This window comes from Neolamprologus multifasciatus, chromosome 14 (genome assembly GCF_963576455.1).
Source record: "Neolamprologus multifasciatus chromosome 14, fNeoMul1.2, whole genome shotgun sequence".
Lineage (NCBI taxonomy): Eukaryota > Metazoa > Chordata > Actinopteri > Cichliformes > Cichlidae > Neolamprologus > Neolamprologus multifasciatus.
This window is the reverse complement of record NC_140452.1, coordinates 20,694,293-20,717,084: the sequence shown is the minus strand read 5'-3', so window position 1 is coordinate 20,717,084 and position 22,792 is coordinate 20,694,293. Positions and strand designations below refer to the sequence as shown.

General features: G+C 41.7%; 1 protein-coding gene across 1 annotated transcript in view; it reads right to left on the bottom strand.

Annotated features, from left to right (window-relative positions):
* Positions 1 to 21,004, bottom strand: part of elna (elastin a) — a 56,080-nt gene extending 35,076 nt beyond the window's left edge. The window contains exons 1-6 of the mRNA XM_085131697.1: positions 20,891 to 21,004; positions 20,380 to 20,708; positions 8,482 to 8,550; positions 6,740 to 6,787; positions 5,735 to 5,815; positions 5,502 to 5,528 (exon numbers count right to left, since the gene is read on the bottom strand). Coding sequence (XP_084987823.1) covers positions 5,502 to 5,528; positions 5,735 to 5,815; positions 6,740 to 6,787; positions 8,482 to 8,550; positions 20,380 to 20,455 — 301 coding nt within the window. The 5' untranslated portion in view covers positions 20,456 to 20,708; positions 20,891 to 21,004. The remainder of the gene's footprint in view (positions 1 to 5,501; positions 5,529 to 5,734; positions 5,816 to 6,739; positions 6,788 to 8,481; positions 8,551 to 20,379; positions 20,709 to 20,890) is intronic.
* Positions 21,005 to 22,792: the final 1,788 nt, after the last annotated feature.

Here is a 22,792-nt window from a genome sequence, read left to right as displayed (position 1 = left end):
CTGGGGGAGAATGAAGTTTTAGGGGGAAAAAAAACCCTGCTCATTTGTGATCAGTGGGTTCCATGTGCAGGGAGGTTCAATTGTACAAATTATGCATGGTGTAAGAAAATCAGTCAACAAATGCAGCCTGTGGCCATGGTATGTAAAGTTGGCCAAGTGCGTTTCCTCTCCCAGATGGTCCACATATGCATCTAACTGCCATTCCACTGAATGCTTTTCTGACAACAGAGGGCTGAGAGGGGAGGCTAGTGCTCAACAGGTCGGCTCAGCTCATAACATGCAAATTAAAACATTGACGATGGATTCCTTGAGTCGGCCTTAAAAGCATTTTCCAAGTTCCTCTGGCGTTATGAAAAAGGCTGCTATCACCGCTCAGCCACGAGAGGCATTTCATTATGACAAACTGTATGGGATACTCTACAAAGGAAAGCAAGCAAGAGAAGATAAACTGTCACTGACAGTGGGAAAGCTGTTTACTAAATAGCACGTTACAAATATGCAGAGGCATTGCTGCATGAACTAATGCGTTGGGATACCTACGAAGCCTCAAGGGCCAAAGCTGAAGTCATTCAGAACCCATTTATCATCCCAGGTTACTGAAGCCCGGCACTGGGCCTGATTGAGAAATCCAAGAGCGACATTTCACAGGGGTGAGATAATTTCTGCGACTCCCATTATTTGAAATTAGGAGCATTTTAATGAATGAGCAAACCTGCACTGGGAGGACAAGACATCAGCACCAGAACACTTTTGCAGTGACCTTTTTAAAATGACACATGTTGCGTCACAACATTTTTAAGGCCCTGCATCAGACCTGAGCATAGACGTGAGCTGTGTATGTATCAATCACCCGCCACTCTTTTGACGATGCCGTGTGATGCATGATCCTTTATACCCACCAAGACTGGAATGCATACAGTAAACTTTCCAAACAAATAATCTCCTCTTAATGGCTCTTTAAATTCTTCAAACCCAACAGCGCTGTAAATGCTTACTCTTAAACAAATCTACAAAACAGGCCCTCGCCTCTCACAGACTTCACTCTGTCGTCATAAGCTTCTCTATCACTACATAAATAACGCTTTGGCTGTGCAGCCAGATGGACAAGTACAGTTGCACGTTGCCGACCTGCTGGCAAAGGGAGCGTCCGATAAGGTTGTGAGAAGTATCGTCATGGGACAGTTGCTCAACCAACAAAGCGGAGATGGAGAAGATGCATCGGTAGTAACGTTCCCAGGAAAATAACCGTGCAAACAAAATACAAAACTGGCCAGTGAGGGCCTGAGGAGATATTACTAAAGCAGAGAGAAAGTACTTTATAATTGCATGTGGGGAAATACCACAGTTAGAAACAGTGATGTGTGGAACGCCTGACAGATTAGGCACCAATGAAAACTAATAAAGAGCCTCTTATCAAGCTTTAATCCAATATAAATGTAATTCTCGAGATGAATTCGCGAGGACACAGAAAATGGAACATCAACAACTGGTGACGTAATCCAAGAAAAATTGTTTGGGAGACAACAGGCACTTGCAATGCGAACAAATAAGCCGTGTTGGCTGTGTGCATATTGGGTGGGCTGAGTCCAGTGTGGGGGTGATATCAGAAAGTTTCCGCTGCAGACAGTTTATTTTCCAAGATCTTGAATGCTTGACGCAGAGAGCCGGTGGAGGGCAGATTATATGGACTAAGAGGAAAGATAGTTGAGTAAGAATAGAGAAAAGTCCATAATTCACATTTTTCCTGCATAGACAAGTGTGTCTATTATGTGCTGAAAGGGATGCCGAATGCCTCCAAACCGATGTCAGAATACATATTCGGTATTTGTGTGTGTGTTTGTGTCGGCGCGCACACATGCGGTTGCTCTCGTAATTGCGCACATATGAAGATGATAAACATATTTACATACAATCATAGTCATGCATATTCACATGCAGATGCTTCCAGTCTCTGACAGCTCAGAGGACAGGTCTGAGCTGCGGTAATGAAAAACACATGTGCTCCAGCAGACTAAACCTCCTCAGAGCTCATCTTCTTTTGGCTAAACACTTTAATCCTCACCTCAATCTATCAGTCTCCTTTCTCTCACAGAGCTCTCTCGGCATGTGTGCTATGCGAATGAATGCGCATATAATTCTCTGCGCGGCGGTGAGAGGTGGTGTACGCGTATGACATATATACGGCTTGTCCGCGTGAGTTATCGGTCCTTTCCGTTCTCCTTGCTTTAGCCTGTCTCTCGTCTGTCCTCCCCGTGTCCACTGCACGCTTCAATTTCTCTGCCTTTCCTGCTTTTGAAGAAGACAAGTTCACTTGGTGTATCTTCAAACAATGACCGCGATATGAACCAGAAGATGAGCAGGAAAAGAAAAGCAGGTGTATGTCTGGGCCGTGCTTTTGAAATCCTAGAAAGATTAACTGAAAAAAGAAATTCTGAGTTTTTACGTGAAAAAAAAGAAGAAGTGCGTGTGTTGAAATAACTGTTTTCTTACGAATTACAGGGGCTTTTTTTTTTTTCCAGTGATGGTATTAAAGTGAATATCTTCATTTATTTCAGATTTTCACAAACAGTCTAAAGTGCTGTGAACACTCAAGCCCACCACCTGCATGTATTTTCTGCAATCAGCAGCCACAACTCTCTGCTGGCCTGCCGCCACGCAGGTCCATATGACTGCCAAAACAACTCAGTGACATGTTTCTGTGTGGACCAAAGTGTTACATGTATCTCAAATTTTCCGAGGAGGATTTTTGACTACATTTTCCAATACTTTTCATCATCATGTTTCAGTGGAAGAGCCGCAGAAAAGGCGAGACTCTTTACACTCAGCTGCCAGTTTTTTCCAGTACACTTATCTATTCATAAACGGCTCTGCAACAAATCCCGCTGCGCCTTCGCAAAGACTTTTTGGAGACTTCAGGTTGTAATGCTGAGTTGTACTACACTGCAGTTGCATCACAAGGTTAAGCCGAACAGTGGGCTTACATTACCAGGCTCACAATATCAATTTCCGTCTTTCTTTCTGGTTGGATGGCAGTTGGCAGAGCTTACTCAGAAACTCAGTGTACTCAGCTGTCCTGAATAGCACAGAGACTGTTCAGGGACAGCTTTCCTAAAAGCTAGTGTTGGACTTTCTTACAAAGAAGTGACACCTGATGCCTTCTTGTCTTCTCCTGAGATGTTAATTTCTTCAGATTTGCGACTTGCTGCCAGCCAGCCATTAGTTTTTTCCTTTAGTCATTGCTATTTGCTCACACATACCTATTTTATAACATTATGAGCCTAGAAACTAATAAAAGCCCGACTGCCACTGATGCTTTCGACAGACAAACTATACACGAGCAGTATTTCATCCATCTACTGTATGAGATCTATAGTCTGTTAAATTGCTTACAGATCCCGATGGCTCATATACGTTTTCATTGCTCAAAGGCCGAGGCTCACTCTTGTCAGCTTCTGACAGCCTTAGAAAACTAAGACAGACAACATGTTGTCTATGATCTTCAGTGTTTATTACTCTTGGAGAGTCCACTGGTAGGCTGAGTGTAAACACATTGCAGCTCTCCCACACAGACACATCTTTTCTCAAGCTAAAACAGACCATTGTAATCGTACAAAGAAATTACACCAACAGCGAAAACAGTAACCTCTATGTTTCTCGTTAACTGCGTTCACGTTGCCTGAAAGTGACAAGAGGCTGGTCGGCAAGAGCCAAGTTTCAGCAATAACGCTATGAGTATTGATTCCACCTTCGCTTGAGGCAGCACAAGAAAAGTGGTCCAACAGCTGTTCATAAAGAGAAAGTTCCTCCTTCCACCTTTCATTGTATTGTCAGAGCTGGATGCTGACAGACTTCACAATTAGTGTAACATTTACAAGGTCTTGCATGAGTTACGCTGCAATTCACTGCAGTCACGCTACTCACATAGCCAGCTGCTGTTCTCCATTACTGCAAAGGCAAGGTGCATATCTGAGGAATGCAATGTTACTGCTTGACTTCATCAGAAGAATGACTGGCAGCTCCTGTTATGTGAGCATGCATCTGAGATTAGCTGACCAGTGTTTGCATTTGTGTGTCCTTAGAAAGACAATCCTGCTCTTAATATTGAAGATTAATGAAAAACTAAAAACATGCCAGTGAATTTTCACGTGATAGTTACATGTTCTCTCTGCAGCACAAGCCTGCAGACACTGACCAATGGGATGGACTCTACCTGCCGCTGTGTGAGTCTTACTTACAGGTGAACTGTAGATATACATTTGTGTATTAATGGAGGCTTCATGCTTATAAGGCTTCAGGCAATATTCCTCTGATGGAAAGGAAAGCAGCTCTGATGGAAACCAACATTCAAAGCTTTGTGAACAGCCATGAAGCGGAACATATTACTGCTCCCCTGAGACTTTAAGTCTTCTTTTCCATTTTAAAAAAAAGCATCTTAGCTAAACCCCAGTAATGCACTGTGAGTATTTTCCATACAACAAAGATTAGTATGGATTCAGAGCGGAGCACTGATCTAAAACAAACACGCAAGGAGCTTTTTAAAACATTTCTCACTTCCCTTTTTCTCACCAATTTAATTCCTGCCGTGTACACGGTGAGGAAGAGAGGGGTCTTAAATGCACACAAAAGCGCAATATTTCTCCAGTAATGCTCTGCTGCGCCCGGCCAAAGTCAACTTCCACCAAATGCTGGATATTAGGTCATTTTCACAAAAGTGCTTTCCAACCTCTCTGGTTGGAGGGTGAGGGTGTGGCACTCCAGAGGGACCCTGCTCCATGTGTTATCAGGACTATAGAACCATTGCTTGGTCCCTTATCTTTCTAAACACAGAGAGGTAGGCTGCGATTGTATCAGCGGTGCTTGGGGGAAATTAAATGATGGCTAAATTTACTAGAGCACCAATGCGGTGCAAACTAAAATACAGCAAAGGAAAATATTTATTGTACAGTATCAGAGAGAAGGGCTGTGGTAAATTTCAACACGGAGGTTTCCAGATATTGTGAGGGTCCAGCTTTACAATAACATTAATCAGTGCTCTGGCACCACTGCTTGGCAGGCGTTGATAGCTGTTTGCACTCTGCCAATCATCACTCCTTAATCCTTTTCATGCAGCAGAGGTAGAGAAATCTGTATGTATGATCCCACCCAGTCAGGATTCCCCAGAGAGATGCCAACCCCACCACCGCAAAAAACCCCAGGGCTGATAAGGACAACCTGCTGACACCCGATCAATAGACTGTCTCTTTAAGGACTGGGTGGGTAAAGGTAATGCAGACCATAGAGTGACTAGATTTCCTTCCTTTCATGACCGTCCAACATGGTGTAAAATCTCCTTATTATTGCAATACTGCATCATGTGGAAACCGAGCAAAAATAGTGGGTTCAAAATATTTTGTGAAAATGTAGATTGGTGTTAGCTCCATGTAAAAATCAGAGTCTGTTTTAATATCAATAAAATGATAGAATAAAAAACACAATAACACTAAAAAAATGTTCCAGCTTACCTGGTTTAGGGGCCTTTCCACCTTGTCCTGTTGAAGTCAAAGCAAACATAATATGCGAGGACTGTGTGATTATCTGATTGTGACATAATTTGTTAAACTGTTTTAACACAAACGGACAGCTATGACTTAAGATGCCGAAATGCTTTGCCTGATTATGTGTAATGACAGCGGCTCCTAAAGGCAGGTGCATTGCTGGTTGACAGCTAAATCAATTAAGCGCAGTTGCTTCATACCTGCTGGCAATCCTGCAATGACCTGGCCACCTGCCCCTGGCACGAACAGGCCTCGGCCTCCACCTCCTCCTGCATAACCTCCTGACAGAAACAGCAGATGATGATAAAAGTGATGACAACATTAATGATAGGCTGATCACGGTCGCACTGCTGTGTTTGTTTCTGTAGCGATCTCGTGTCATGTCGTCATTTTGTCCTCATCGTTACCATTTGGAGATGGCTGATAATTATCACGGTAATCATTGTTAAAGACCACTGCGCGCATATAAGAGAAAACTCATAATGCCTTCCAGCAAAAAGGCTTATTAAAAGCGGTCAGCCCTCAAACACATTGTTTTACTGCCTCAGCAATATCCCTTGGATTTAATTAATCTTAGCTTGTGGTGGTGTGACAAGGAAGTCTCACCAGTTGTTTCCCCTGATCGGGCCGAACCAAATCCGAGCGCTGACAGGGAAATTTGTCTCAAGGACAAGGACTGTTTCTTATGGAACTAACGTTACACTGTTGCAGGCTTAATGTCGTAAACCTAATGTGCGTATAGCCCTCAAATAGCATTAGCATAAAATATAGCAAAAAAAAAAAAAAATGAAAAAGGTGCACAAGGTCAAACTTGTTCAGCAAATGGGAGCCGAAGCCCTATCTATGATTTAGGCTGAGCCGAATGAAAGACTCTCTTCAAAGAGCGGCCTAGATGATGCTGAAGCTTATTAAAAATGTATAAATATTAATCAGTAGCTGGAAGGCAATGAGTTAAACCAAGTTGAATTCATCATAAAATCGCCTTGATCCATGCACAGCTCGATCCTGTGAGGCTAAAAAACAATTCTTCCAATATACATATTTGAAGTAGACTTTTATGATATAATTTTGTTTAATTTGTCCATCACAGACAGAGACATGAATGCTCTGGTTCATGATAAACCAGATGCAATTCTTGAGAAGTTATTTTTTATATTTTTTTTGGGGGGGGGAAAGTCATAAATCAAAAAATCTCTTCTACTCACCTGCAGCTTTAGCTGGTTTATAGCCCGCTGGGAACCCTCCAGCAGCCCCTAGTAAAATAACAGTCATACAACTATTGATTTATGGTTTGCCTACATGTAGTAAGGTAATGGACAGTTTATCATCATGCCAGCTGACTTGTGTCATAAGTTCTGTCAGGACACCAGGAGTGTCTTGTGGCATCTTCTGATGGTTACTACATACTTGCATATAAGTTTTTATATCATGATGAAGCACGGTCACATAAGTCCGCTTGTGAGGTTCAAAATCTATGTTCCTTTTCCAGAAATGACAATGCTGCACATGCATACATTGAGGTATATGCTATAAACCACTGAATGCATGTGCTCATACATTGATTGTATGCAGTCAAGTTTTGCACAGGACTCCATGCAGTCTGGTGAAAAATCGAGTATGCCCCATGATTCGATAGCTTATAGAACCAACTTTAGCAGCAATAACTTGAAGTAATCATTTTCAGTGTGACTTTATCAGCCCCTCACATCGTTGCAGAGGAATTTTGGCTCACTCTCCTGTACAAGGTTGCTTCAGTTCACTGAAGTTTGCAGCCATTTGTTTATGCGCTGCTCTATTAAGGTTCCACCACAGCATTTCAGTCAGGTTGAGGTCTGGATTTTGACTGGGTCATTGCAGCACCTTAATTTTTTTCTTTTTCAACCATTCTGTTGTAAATGTTTTGGGATCACTGTCCTGTTGCATGACCCAGTTTGAGCTAAGCTTTAGCTGTTTGACAGATGGCCCCACATCTGACTCTAGAATACTTTGAGACAGAGGAGTTCAGGGTCGACTCTGTGACTTCAATGTGCCCAAGTCCTGTGGCTACAAAATAAACCGAAATCATCCCCCCTGCACCACGGTGGTATGATGTGTTTGATATGCTGTGTTTGGTTTTCAGCAGACACAATGCTGTGCGTTAAGGCCAAGCATTTCTACTTTGGCTCGAAGGAAATTGTTCCTGAAATCTTGTGGTTTGTTCAAATGCAGCTTTGCAAGCCTAAGCCATGCTGTCACGTTTATTTTAGAGAGAAGACGCTTTCTTCAGGCAACCTTTGGAAATGGTCACACTTCCTGATGATCGGTTAATTATATGCATTTGATTAGCAGCACCTGGCTCCTCCTTACCTTATTAATTCTTCTGGAGGCAGTAAGAGTGTGCTTTGACAGGACTGCATGAAGTCATGTGAAAACTTTCTTTTTCACATGAGTGTATATTTTTGAGTACATATAACAAGAGAAAAGGATGATTACATGTCACAAACATGCACATTTTCACCCTTGAAAGACTTTTTGGGTTAAATATTTACTCAGACAGTTTCAGACTTTCCAGTTTATGCTTTTGACAGAAACAGACCCCTTAGGTTTCAGTTATAAATAAGAACGTTAAATCTGTGTGAGTCACTTTCACTCATTTGAATCATCAGTGCCAAGACTTAACTATCAACTCAGCTTTGAAGTTTGATGACAAAGCACTGTAGAGTGCTATGTTTCTTATATTCTTTTGCACATAATACTGCAAGTGTCTTTTTTTTTTTTGAGTCAATTGCATGTCCACATTGCAGTGATTCTTATACTACTATTTCTTTTAGTTAAACTTCTGCTCCACGGTAGTTCAATTTACCTCTCATACCTTTTTTAAAGAGAAGCAGACTTTGTTTATAGTGGCTGCGTTCTGGATGGTTTTTTGTTTTTAAATTGTGCAGACACTCGGTGGATGCTCTTTTACCTGGAAAGAATCCAGTTCCTGTTCCACCGCCTCCTGGTCCTAACCCAGCACCAGGTGGTAGATACACACCTGGAGCACACATCAGAAAAAGCAAGAAGTTATCTTCTATCACAAACACATGTGACACTAACTAGAAATATGGGCATGCAGCCATTTTTTTTTTAAAGCACATTGCTTCTAATAGCATTTCTAAACAAATAGCTCATTTATTGGACAAACACTCTTAAACACTTCCATCATCTGTGACCCATAAAGCAAAAATGGAATCCGTCCCTGGTATACACATCCGCCCCAGGTTGCAGAAATTAAATGAAACGTGCACAAAGCCGCTCCAGCCGAATCCACAGTGAAAGGGAAACTTTATAAGTTTGATGAGGAGAAAATTCAAATCGTTTTCATACTGATGAGGTACTGCAGTTGGAAACTTTCTTTCTGAAACCTACTGCACCATTCTGGATACCCACAACCCCCACCTGCATCCCCTAGCCTTATTTTTCGCCTGATTTTTGGCTGCAACTCTGAGTAACTCCTGAGATGGTCGTTCTGGATCCCAGACATGGTGGCCTCATGTGTGCAAGGAACAACAAGAGAAATAAAAAGAAATGGAGACTTTAAAAAAAATGACTGTAGTTGTTCTGGGAGGACTAACAGCTAAATCCAACGGGACCGGTGAGCTAAAGCCAAAATTACAAGTAATATTTTTTGAGGGGAAAACCTGGTTTATATCACAAAAACACAATGTAAATGAGAGAATGTGGCTGTAAGACCACTATGTTTAATGGCTCTTACATGTGTTGGAAGGCAATTTAATTTAAAACACATGTCAAAGGCGTTCATGTGTTTATTAGAGAATACCCTTTGAAAAGTGGGCTTTCGGTTCCGTCCACTGAGTGAGGCCATTAGAAGAGGAACATTACAAGGTATTACTGTCCAAGCTGGATGAATCGAAGTTCATCACACATGCCACAAAAAAAACCCAAAACCAAAACCAAAATCCCAGCCCATGCATTTTATCGAGTACGCCAGATTGAAGAAAGCGCTAACAACCTGTGATATATTTTTAATTTGTGCAACTGTATTATCAGTTTTGCAGCTGAGGCTAATAAAGCAGTGCTAATCAGTGGGGGAAACTAGTGAAGTGCAAAGTCCTAGAGGATGATGCAGGAACCACCTGGACTGGAAGAAGAAGATATTTTTTAACACACAGCTGGATTATTAAATTACAAGCAAACTATGTATGAAAATCTTTAATTTAAATGTACTGAAGCAGCTGTAAGTGGTTTGCCATGAAGCTATGGACAACAGTGTGACACTCATTCAGATACTTTGCAACTGCGCTGATAGTTTAGGGGTAAACACGATTGTTTATGATGAAGAGATAAAATGTTGTGTTGAGCAAAAAGTAATGCGCCAAGAAAGGTCTTATAACCCCTGTGGTTGTCTGCAGTGTAGGACAAATGATAGGGTGTCTCTTAACTTATCGTCGCTGGAAGGATCAGAGTGCTGGACTGATCACATTTCTGGAGGTTTGGCCTTGCAGACTGAAACAAAAAAGTGCTTTGTATTAATTTGAAATGCAGTGCACATGTTTGTCTGTCTCTATCAGTTTGCCCATGCCCGTGGCTCCATGGCATAGAGCTCAAGTGCAAGGCACTACACAGTGGACGCACAGTTATTGTTCTCAATCTTGCGCCTTCATTTAGCAATCAAAAGGAGGATTTCCTGTGCTGGCATTGTAAGTGAGGCAGGACGGACTGCAGGTCTGCTCCAGTTTTCCTCCTGCTTAGAATCCAGTCGTGCTACTGTACCACATCCACAGAGTGCACCGGGTTCACCAAGACCGTGCATCCAAATAAGGCACAAACTGACCTCTGCCAAGTGCCCTGACCTACGTCAATAAATTTGAAGATTTCTTCATGATTTTCTTAATCATCACCATCATCATGTGCTTATGTTCCTCATGAACTCAGCCAGGTCATGGGAATGTGTTGGAATGTGTTTGGAGGACAAGACTGACTCGGAGAGCAAGCAGGATTTAGACTGTACAGTCAAGTTTGCTGGGTGTTTGTGACGTGCATGGTGTTGAGAAAAGAAGACTGGTGGCCCCGCAAAAGCTTTTTTTAGAGTAAAAGCTAAAAGGTAATCATAACAAATATAATTTTATGTGTAGAAACCTAATTGGTACAGGTTATCTCCACTGGAACAGAAGAAGTTGTGACAACTTCAGATAAATAAGAAGGGGAAAAGAAAATATTAATAAATTACTGGCTGCTGTGTAAATAAGCTTTCTTGTTATCAGTTAAATGTTAGTGACTGTTACAACCTAAATAGAGTGCACAGAGTGTATTTTGTTCTGTAGAGTGCTCTGTGCATATTAAGAGGGTGATGATGTACATGCACTCACAGGAACCCTGGCAGCAATTTTGACTTGTCACCAGTTTCACTTTGAACTTGAATGTGGTCCAGCTGTGGGACTCTTAGTCAATGGGTTGTCAGTAAGCTAGTCATCAACAAAGTACAAAGTTCATTATCTGGTGGCAAGATCCTCAGACTTCCTGCGGTATTTTGCATGCTAATCACAGAAGACGATGTTAAGATTAAAGCACAAAATTCTAGTTTTCTCTTCATAAAGGAAGATGGAGCTTGCCTCACTGTGGTTCACCACATTAAATAATTCAGCCTGCCAGCAGGAATAGCTATTGCTGCATCTCTTTTGAGTGTAACATAAAGGAGCAACATTTAGAGCAATCACTCCACCCACCACAAAGGCAAAGACATAATAATTCGCCACTTTCACCTAACATGGTGTCTAAGGGCCTGCCAGATATGAATCACCCTTACGCCACATTTTGGAGGCAGGGGGACTGAAGACAAGCAATGAAACCTGTCAAGAGATGTCAAGAAAGTTTTTGATGTGGTGTAGCCAGTAAACTAGGCGAATTCGAGCTACACTTCAGTGGTTAACTGTGCAAAAAATAAAGACAGAGAAGGAAAAGAAGTCGCTTTTGTACTGTCTGTAACCCTCAGGATAATTGCTAACATCCAAATCTACACAGACTGATCATTCATAACATAAAACACAGCCTATTATCCTCATTTTCACCTCCATCATTTGATTCTTGGACTGTATGAGAGGATTTTTTTCATCATTTACACAATAATCACTATCCTGAGGTTTTGGTGCACATAGCTTATCCACTGTCTGAAATAAGCTGGTTTTTTTGGTTTTTTTTAGCACTTTAAGCAAACATTCTTCTGATTGGCTGCCTCTGATTAACAAAAGCGCAAGCGGGACTACTGTGTGAGATAGACCTCAAGCATAGTTTATAGTCTGTCTGTGTAGGTTCTTAGTCATTCAAGTCATAGTAGTCTATGGAGTTTAGAAAGAAAGTGACTGGACTTCTTTAATTTTCGTGATGATGTTTCACCTCTTTATGGAAGCCCGTTTCCACCACAAAGAAAGAAAAAAAAGGATCCATAACTCGAAATTTTGAGAAATAGACTTATTAACTCGAAATTTCGACTTATTAACTCGAAATTTTGTCTTATCAACTCAAAATTTCGGAAAAGTAGCTTGAAATGTTGACTTTTCTCAAAATTTTGATTTAATAACTCGAAATTTTGAGTTAGCGCTGCCAATCAGTAATCTACATGAATTACGTAATTTCTTTGTTACCCGGAAGCCCTCAGCTACAAATGCTACAGCTAAACTACAAGTATTACAGCCAGTCATGAATGCACAAATTGCTGATTATTTTCAGTGTGGCTTCACAAATCCTTGTGTTATTAGCTGAATCACATGGTGTTACTATCAGCAAACGTACTCTCGAAAGTGCCAATTTGTTGAGATCCGGCTTTGAGTGCGCATTCCACGTAGCTTACTGATGGGCAGAGCTAACTCGAAATTTCGAGTTAATTTTCTCAAAATTTCAAGTTAATAAGTTAATAAGTCGAAATTTCGAGTTATGGATAGGGATGGGTATCGAAACCCAGTTTTTGTTGAGAACTGGGCAAATTGCGATGACATTAAATGAATGTCGTGTTTTTAATTCCGCTCCGGACTCGTGAAGCTCAACCCAGCAGCAGCGGTAACGTTTGCACGTCCTCTCCCGTTAAAGCGGCAGGTAAATAATCAACTAACAGTGCATATTATGTTACCGCGATCTGCCTTATTACAAAACCTGCCATTACTGTGCATTTAGGTGACCATGATGAGAGAGACAGACAGAGTCTGGCTGGCTCAGATGCTGGCAGTTGTCACTGCAGTCTACCAGTAGCGTCTCCTTTCAGGCCAGGATAGACGAATGTCACCGAGCAGTGACTAAGTTTGTGGTAAAAGGCTTGCACCCATTTGCAACAACAGATGAACCTCCTGTTGCTCGCCAATGCATCCACCAGAGCGTAGAAAAACAAGTAGATGTAAAAAAAAGTGCTTGTATGAATGAGTGGAGTTCTCTACTGCTCTGCCAGTCTAACAATATGCTCACTAGGTTAATTGCTGATTCTAAATTGGCCGTACTGTAGGTGTTGATGTCAGAGTGAGTGTGTGTCTTTGTGTTAGGCCTGTGTCAAATAAAGGACCTGATCTGGGGTTACCTAGCCTCTGGACCTGTGACAGCATGAATAGGCTACAACTAACTCATCACTCCTAGCTAAGGGGAAAACAGCTAATAAAAAAAGTTTTTGGATAATCAAATTGTGGAGTGGTCCCTCTTGCTGCCAAAACAACACCCAGTCAGCATCATAGACAGGGGAGACAGGGGATCCATAGGGCTATCCTGCGCTCCCTGACACTGGGATATGGATTGTGGTGTGGGGCCTTTCTGGGTCCAGCTTTTTCTGATGTTTCTCACAGATGCTCAATTGGAAAGGGATTTGGAAGTTTGGAGGCCAGGTCAATGCAAGGACCTAAGATTCCCCAGCAGATTATTGTACTGCAGCAAAATGCTCAACATTATTCACTTTACCTACAGGGACCCCTGTGAGTAGCTTAACACACAGTTCTAGACTATGCATTTATGTACCCCGTTACAACATGTAGTGTTCCTCACCCTGTCATGTATTCTGTTATTTTAGTGATTGGCAACATTTCCTAGACTCCCTAAGAGAGGGACACGTTTCTTACAAAGGTGTCAGAAGTGTCATTAGTCAGATTTTTATTACTTTTTAAAGTAGCCACTGTTTTATAAGACAGTTTCTTATCGGTAGCTCAAGGCGCACCACTTCTTTAAAACGTTTGCTTCCAGTTTTATATAAATCACAGCCAAGTTGCAGCTGTGTGGAAAATCTCAACCTCACATCATTTATATTTTTACCTTATGCAAGGAAAATAATACTTTCTAAACTTGTGTATCAGCAGTGAGTGTTGCTTCAAGCGTGAAAATCTTGTCAACACTTGACATTCAAACTCTGACGAGAGTTGATTATTTTGTTTCCAGGGAATTTGCATTTGCATTTGCATTTACGGAGAACAGAGAGGACAATCTGTGAAAAGCCTGAAGGCTTAGATAGAAATCATTTTCACACGCGTCCACATATGTGGACGTAGTGTTTTGGGTTTGCCTAATTCCCTTGTTTTGAGTTTCATTAAAATGACGTAGTTCACTAGACACAAGCTAACAAATGGAAAGGCCCAAATCCAGATATGTTTAGCTTTGCCTAATGTCACGTTTTGAGTGTCAGCCTGGAAATTAAAAAGTGACATGTTTATCAGCTGTTCAGCTGGCAAGATAATTTATTTGATGTATTGCCTGAGCATCAAAACTGGCAGCAAAGCCTTCCATTGTAATTCATGAATTTATCACATATTATAGCCTAAGTGGAAAATGTACACTGGCTTACACACTTGATTTTTATGACGATATGGGTTACTGGGCCCAAAAATAATGACTGGCTCGTAGAGAAGGTAGGAAATTGTAAGTCAGATCTTGTTTTGTTACTAAATCAAACCAAAACCAATGACAGTTTTTTCCAAAGTACCACCCAAGTTAATGGCAGTTTTTACAATTGCTCTTTGAAAGATCTTAGTCTTACTTCATTTACAACAAGCTGGGTGAGTAATGTGACATTTCCCTGACCCTGTGCTGTGGCTGTTTAATAATTGGTCATTGGAGTTGATTGAGCAATTTGCCTGACTTGTGCATGCAAAACACGCTTACGTGTGTGAGTACACACGCACACACACACGCGCGCGCACACACACACACACACACGTGTGACCTCGTAAACAGTTAATGAAGGCATTCCCTTCATAAAAGGCTTACAGAGCCATTACCATTGTGTTCACAGTGCATAGTTTGTGAAGTATTGGCAGATCTGGACAGTGTTTACATCACATTTACACGATTCTGCGCCTGTATTTCTATCGCTTTAGATAAAATTTCAAAATGTTTTGGCAAACTAGCAGCTGTTTGCTGTATTCACATCATGTATCCAAAACCGCTGTCCCAGAAGAGGAGGTTTGGTTCTCTCTTTATGGAAAGCTCTCGTAGCGCAACCCAAGGAGCACTGCAGTGAAGCAAACACTGCGGTTCCTGGCACTCTTACATCTCCTGTTATCAGACACATGACAGCTGGCCAATCAGTCAGTCATTCCACTATTTTTGCACTATTTTCCAAAACATGTTGGAAAAATGTGAGAAGCGGTTCAGAAAATGAAATTTTTCAAAGTTAAAATCTATGTTAGTCTCACCCCCAACTTCCCTTTCTACGGTTTCCCATCTTGTTTCAGTGACTAAAGTGAAACATAAGCATGTGGTGAGCAGAATTTTAACAACTCACAAGACCAGATTTCAGTCCTGTCAGGGTTCACCTTCTGGTGGCTCTAGTGAAGCTTTCTACTGGAAGCTGACAGGGTATCATTACAAGATTAGGAAAGTCATGCCTTTGAAACCAAACATGGGTTTGGAGCAGCTGTTGTGGGCTCTCCTGTGTGAGGATTGCAAACGTGAGCATTGCGGAGGAAACTGGGCCGTGGTTGGAGATAACCATCAACCATGTGAAATCACTACAAGCTAATGGAACAAGTTGTTCATGTTATGACTCCCCTCCAAAATCTGATTTATGTGATTGTTGGTTCCACTGGTTGATACAGAGTTACAAATGAAATGTTAAAAGGACCATAAATGACTAAAATCATTATCCACTATTTGCAATGTTCCAAAATGTGTGCCCTGCATTTCTTTTGACTTGGTAAAAACCAAGTTAACGGATGGGACACCTGTACATAACACCACTGTGAATTGTACCGACTAAAATATAGTTTAAGATATGATAAAAGTTTTGTTTCTCAAAATGTGTTGTGCTTTGCAAAGAAATCCCCTATAAAGTAATGAAAAGGAGGGTTTTCACAGGACCCACCGCAGCATTTCAGTCATGTTTAGGCATAGACTTTGGGCCATTGCAACACTTTTGTTTCCATTCTTTTGTGCTTGGGATTACTGTCCTGTTGCATGGTCAATAGGAGATTAAGTATCGGAATTTCAGGAGCGCGACCATGCTCCTTCCAGTTCTCATCTATATAGGTTCTCCCAGTTCTACAAGCTGTTCATTCTTGTTTACATCCCCCACCCTCCCTTACCTTGTCAATTTTTTAACTTCTTCACTTCTATTTAGTACATGGGGATCTGCCAGGCCCAGGAGCAGCAGCCAGTCCCCTTCGAGCCTTTCCCCAAACTGCAGCTCAATTCATGTCCATGCATTCACCTTTACTTACTAAAATGCTGTCAAACTTAAAATCAGGACGTGGACCGAGCTAGTGAAATAACGGGTTTTAGCTGTCGGATAGACGGCCTGACATTTCACTCTAGAATATTTTGTTGTACAGAGGAGTTCATGGTCGACTCAGTGACTGCAAGGTGCCCAGGCTCAGTAGTTGCAACACAGGCTAAAATCATCATCTTTCCACCAGGACTGTGATTTTTGTGCTGATAGCTGTGTTTGGGTTTTACCAAACGTGGCGCCATGCATTATGGTTTGCAGACCTGTAAACCTAAGCTGTTCAAGTCTGAAACTTTAACATTGAATGTACTAACTGAGGCATGTACAGTCTGAGATGTTGCTCTTGGGTTTGTTGCAGTCTCTCTGAGGATTGCACAGGCTGTCCTTGGTGTTAGCTTGCTGGAACTGATCACAATGCTGGAAGATGGCATTGTGTTAACACACACACCTGAATGCTTCAGACCAGCAAACTGAAAAAACTTCTGCTTTTACAGATATGCTCACATTTGCTGCTGATCAGTTAATAAAGGGCATTTGATTGCTGCAACTTACCCTCTTAATTGTTATGAAATTAGTAAAGGTGTATTTGGTTTTTGACAGAACTACATATTGTGAATAACCCAAAACAACCCCCCCCCCCCAAAAAAAAAAAAAAAAAATCAATCACAACACAGGATACATTGTTTCACCGCAGAGGACTTTGATGATTTTGATTAACCTCATGTGATGCATTTGATTAAAATGATAGTTTATTTCCATTTTTCCCTCATCAGCTCATCCTCTTTTGTGTCTTTTTAAATAAAAAAAAAATAGTGCTGTCGTAGTGTTTGTTGTAAACCTAAAAGAAGGTTGTTGTAAACCTAAAAGAAGAAGTTGGACATCAGCTGTGGCGACCGAAGATGAAAGAATTCCTGACTGGAGCCACTTCAGATTGTTGGCCCGGTAAGATTGCACCTACCAGCTCGCAGCCTGGTGAGGGCTGCTTGCATAGTGGCTGGAATGAATCATCGGAGATAATGTGCCTCTTTGTTGAACACTTGGCACTCCTCGATTGCAGACCAAACATCTGACTGGAAGATGCTCAGACTGACATTTACACACAAAGAGTAAGAGCTAAACAAATTATTGATATGTTTTTGTAGCAGTGGTGAGAAGTGACTACTATCCAAAACCTGTAGGCATTTAAATCGTAACACATTGGGTTTGCAAAGCAGTGAGTCAGAGAAAGAATTGGTTTCCATTAAACTGTGTCCTGGGTTTATAAAGTCAAGACTGGTAGTGAAAAAAAAAAAAGAAGTGCAAGAACTAAGAGGTTGTTCTCTGGATATTAGCAGTGCATTATTCTTCAAATAATACAACATAATGCGTATTAAAACAACTCATCCATCCTAAACCTCTGCTCCGATTTGTGTAACCTTCTTAACAGTAGTTATGGTAAAAAAAAAAAAAAAAAAAAGAGCGATAGGAAAGCCAACATGTTAGTAATCGCTCCTGGCTTTGTGCTTTGATGCAGAGAGTGACTTTGCAAAACCTCTTTGATGTAAAACATGGATGGAATTGTACAATTCCCTAACACTTTCTCAGGAAATGCGCCAGAGTGGGACATGTATACATGGAATAAAAGTTCTTTCACAATAACAAACCAATCAGTGCTTGTAACTAAACAGCTTCTATCCAAATGTGTACTGAATGAAGTCACCTCGCTGGAAATTACACCAAACCGCTCAACGTCAACAAATTAAAATGCTTGTGTGGCTCCAGCTAGAGAGAAGCAGGAGAAGAACCTTGTTGGAAAAATCTCCCCCCCGCCACCAAAAAACCTGCATCTTGTTCAGACGGTACTTCAAATAGACTGCTTCAGTAATTGCAGAGTAGAGCTGTTGAGCGCTGGGAGCACCTATATGTCACATTAATCCAGTATACTGTGGTTGGCAACCCACCCCACCAGAGGAGGGATTAAAGCCAAAGAAGTGTTCACAGCACATGCTACCAATAAAGTAGTGCATCGAGTTTAGGTACCCACCAGTAACTCTCAGGTACTGCTGCATGTCAACACTGGTGTTTTGGCTTTTGCATGGCAGTCCACTCTGCAATGCATTTAAGTTCACCTAGAGCCAGGCGACTGGCACCGATTAATGTATTATATTCCTCGACGCTGATCATGACTAATGCCAAATGAGTGGAACTGGCTTCCAGCAGCACTAAAGAAAAAAAAATCCCAAACTCCTGAATTCTTTGGACACTTTGAAGGAAGAAAACTGCTCCCCCCCCCCACCCCCCCTTTTTTTTAATCAGAGCTCAGAGCCAAGTCCTGCCAATCAGAGTTGTGCCATTAACTCTGTCCTTGTTTGACCTTGAAGAAAAGCTCAAAACGTGGCACAGGCCAGTTAAATTGTTTTATGGTCTGTGTGAATGCAACATATGGACGGAGGTACTTGAGATACTTAAAACCATAGCTAGTGTTCTATAGGACACATTGTTTAAAAAGCTTCAAGTTGGTCTGCCTCTTTCATCATATGAGGGAGATCCAAACAAACAAACTATAGTAACTGTATATTTCCTCCAGTACCATTTCTCATTTACATTTGTTGACTGAAGTTATTCAGAGAGGGTTGTCAGTCCACCATAATTCAAAGCGTGAATTTGTCAAGCACAAGAGGCATTTTCTGGGCAAAACCGTTAAATGGGTGGATTGGGTGTTAATGAGGTTCGTGTTACTCACAGATAATTTACCCTTGGACTGTGCCCAGAAGGTTTTTTCAGGTTAGAGTGCACAGACACAGATAGAACTAGTTTGAGCACCACAGAAATGTTTGAAATGGATAGATTCAACACTCATCTTGAGATCAAAGTTGCGCTGCTAAACCAGTATTGATATTTGCTGGCTCCTTTACCTGCTATATATTTTTCATGAAAGTACCTCAAAATCTCCATAGAAATGCGCCTGGCACCGAGAAGACATGATGGATGTGCCATGAGGCAGAGCGGATAAAGAAATTCTACAATCAGATGAAGACAGCTAGAAAAATTGAGACTTTACATGGACAAAATATTTATTTTAGGACTCTAACAGCATAGCCATAATGCATCTAAAAGTACACTTGGACACTGGGAGATAAGGAATATAAACAGCTGTAACTTTTAAGCAAATAAATACAACAACAAATGGCCTACAGCATACCCAGTCCCAGATGCTTGACATGTTTTCCAGTTGGGGACTGAATAACTCAGAATCTCAGCCAAATCCCAGACTAAGAAGCAATCAAAGCAATGCAGGCAGAAGAGAGAAAGCAAACTCACTAGCTGAATGATAGTGGGAGGCAAACTCTCTCCCTTTCAGTCTGAAACTGATAAGTCTCAACGTCAAACTGCACTTGAAACTACCTCCTCGGCTCTGTACACACACATGCTACAAGAGCTGCGGAAAGCTTTTAGAGTCACTCTCACATTCACTCTGTCCAACGCAGGAGTTCATCAGGAGTGAATCAGAAGTATGTGTTTTTTCCTGAGTAGAAAGAAGAGCCAGCTGGAGCCCCCTCTTACATTTTTTGGATTGGATCTGCAGCCATATAAACATAAGCACGCATATGGATAGGTGTGCACACAGGAGCCAGTTCAAGCGTTTGAAATGCATTAAAACACATGCATGTGATCGCAGACTTGAGGGGCGTCTTGTTATGGTTTAGATTTAGATTGCACAATAATAATGATGCAATAGGGGAGTGCAATCATTAAGATAAATATGTGGCTTTTAAAACTTAATATTTAAACTCATGGGACAGAAGTGTGAAGTCATAGACAGCATGTACGTGCACACTTTTTGCGAACATGAAACATAAAATATATAGATTGTATTGTGGGAATTAATAAAAATCAAATGAGCAGCAGTCATCAATAAATGAGTAAACCAAGCATACTAAGCAATATAATGCAGAGCTCTTTTTAAATTAACATTTTTATTTTGCACAAGTTTAACATCGGATGCAAACAATATCAATATTAGTTATTATATAAAGCCTTTATATGTACTTCTTGCTGCCTTGTGGCTAATAAGCATCAGCAGACATTTTGATGACTGATGATTTTAAGTTTAGGAACAAAACTTTTTTGCACCTGTTCTAAACCTTTGATTGATGCAGCAATAATTATGACACCATTCACCTGCGGTTATGCACTTACCTCCTTGAAGAGAGGGTTGAATCAGTGCTAAGAGGAAGAGTCCACAGAAGAGCAACAGAATGTTTCTGTTAGCCATCTCGCTCCAAAATGCACCACCCCTCTCCCGATCAGCTGGTTTTATTCTCTTCTGGCTAATTACCTCTAGCCCCGAAGTCTCAAAGAGTGATGAAAAAAAAAGAAGCAGGGGGAGGGTGAAAAAAGGGAAAAGCTCAACGTAATTATGAGAGGGCAAACACTCTGGTTCAATGGATCACTTTGCTTTATTTCCTCGTCTATGTCTGGTGTTGCTGTTTTTATTCTGGTCACTCCTGCCAGCAGCACAGACGCTCCTGCCAGCAAGGAGAGGGAGAGAGAGAGCAAGAGACATACACACAGATACAGAGAGGGAGAGGGAGCAAGAAAGACCCCCATCCAGAAGGAATTGAATTGACTGCCAAGCATTTGCATGGATACAGAGCATACTTATTTGTTACAGACTGAGGAAGAGCAAACAACAAACCCAGATAATTACCTGTGCTCTGTGGCTTTAATTTTCAGCTCGTTGCTTTTCAACACTTGCAGTGCCACGAGCTTGCACCTCTTTTAACCAAGCAATCACAAAAACCTGAGGATAGAGGGTGAAAAGAAACACAACAAGAGTCAGCATCTTTCCACCAAATATAAGAGCCACATATTAAAAATGTCCCTGGCTCCAAAAACAGCTGGGGAAACCGAAACATGCTGTGCCCGGCAACCCGCGATGCAAAAGGCAGGAATCGTCACTCAAAGATGACACCGTGTGAAGAAGACAAGGATGATGTTTCTTAGGAGCTAGTCGATGTCTCAGAAAGTTCATGAGGACCTCAGTCAATGTCAGGCTTCCGGGTTGATGTAATTGTGCTCCTTAAATAGTGACGTTTTTATTTGTGCCCCTGATAACTTTGGTGGCTTTACATTTGATCAGCTGTTCAACCTAAATAAGTTGGTTGTCTTGTACGATCCTGTTTTTAAAACTTTTATTGCCTGAGCAAACCATCCCTGGATCAAATTCAGTTCAGTTTGGTTTGATCTATATAGACATACAATGACTGTCTCTGTCATGAACCAACAGGTTCGATCAGGAAAGTGGACCCAAAAATGCACACAAACACGGGCGAGGAATGCTTACAGTGAATTTTAATCGAAAAAAATTGACCTAACGTGACAAGGGGAGGCCAATCAGGCTAGTTGCAGGGACGGGGAGGAGGTCAGTGAGCCGCGGGAATATTCTGTAACAGAGGAGGAGGTAGTTATAATCGGAAGGGAAAACTGGAGCATAAATAACTAGAAACTGGAGAATTGTTCGCCTTACTGTGCCAGTCCGGGTTAGAATCACTGAGGGGAGGGGAGAGATCCGTGGAAAGTGTCTGGAGGGTTCCAAGCTGAAGTGTGGGGGTTGGAGGGCAAGTGGACGAGTAGGCAGGGAGGCGGGGACTGTCCTTGTAAGGTGAAAGCCAGGATAGGAACTCCGCTGTACGAAGGGAAGACAGAAATTACTCGGAGAGCTAAGTCACACAAGGAAAACCACAAAGGGAAACGTCATTTACCACCGAGACGGGTAGAACAAACTGGCACGGAGGAGCCAGTTGAGACAGCTGAAGTAGGTCTCCAGCTGATTGCTTGCAGCTGAGGCTCAGTTGAAGCACCGAAGTCCCCGCCCCAAAGGGATGCTACAGCAGCCACAGAAGGAGACACCCTCCAGGTACCCCCACGGACCATGACAGTCTCGCCACTCTCGCCATTTCATTTGAGCAAGCCAATGGCGAGAGTGGGAAGGAAACACTCCCTTTTAACTGGAAGAAACTCTCTCAGGAAAGGGGAAACCATCTGTTGTCACTGGTTAGAGGGGATGGGGGGAAGACCGGAGAAAAGACACTTTGGAAGAGAGCCCGAGATAAATAATAACTAATGATTAAATGCAAAGTGGTGTGTAAACGCATAGAAAAAGAAAAAGGAGAAGAAGAAATGTTCAGTGCATCACGAGAAGCCACCAGCAGCCTAGGCCTATTGCAGTGTAACTAAGGGAGGATACAGGGTCACCCAATCCAACACTAACTTGATCTTTTGTGAAAAAGGAAAAGGATCACCCTACACTCTACAAAAGGTCCAGAATGCTGCTACAAGGCTTCTTATTAGGTCATGTGACAAAGTTTAAGGTTTAGTTCAAGATTTTGGTGATCACTTCCTGAACCGTGGTTAGCACTGTTCTCTTACAGCAAAAAGGTTCTGGGTTTGAATCCACCATCTGACCAGCGCTTTTCTGTGAGGAGTTTGCATGTTTTCCCCATGTTTGTGTGGGTTCTCCCTGTGTACTAACCTTTCTCACAAAGCTCAAAAACATGCAGTTAGTGTTGTTAGGTTAACCGGTGATTCTAAATTGCTCATAGGTGTGAGT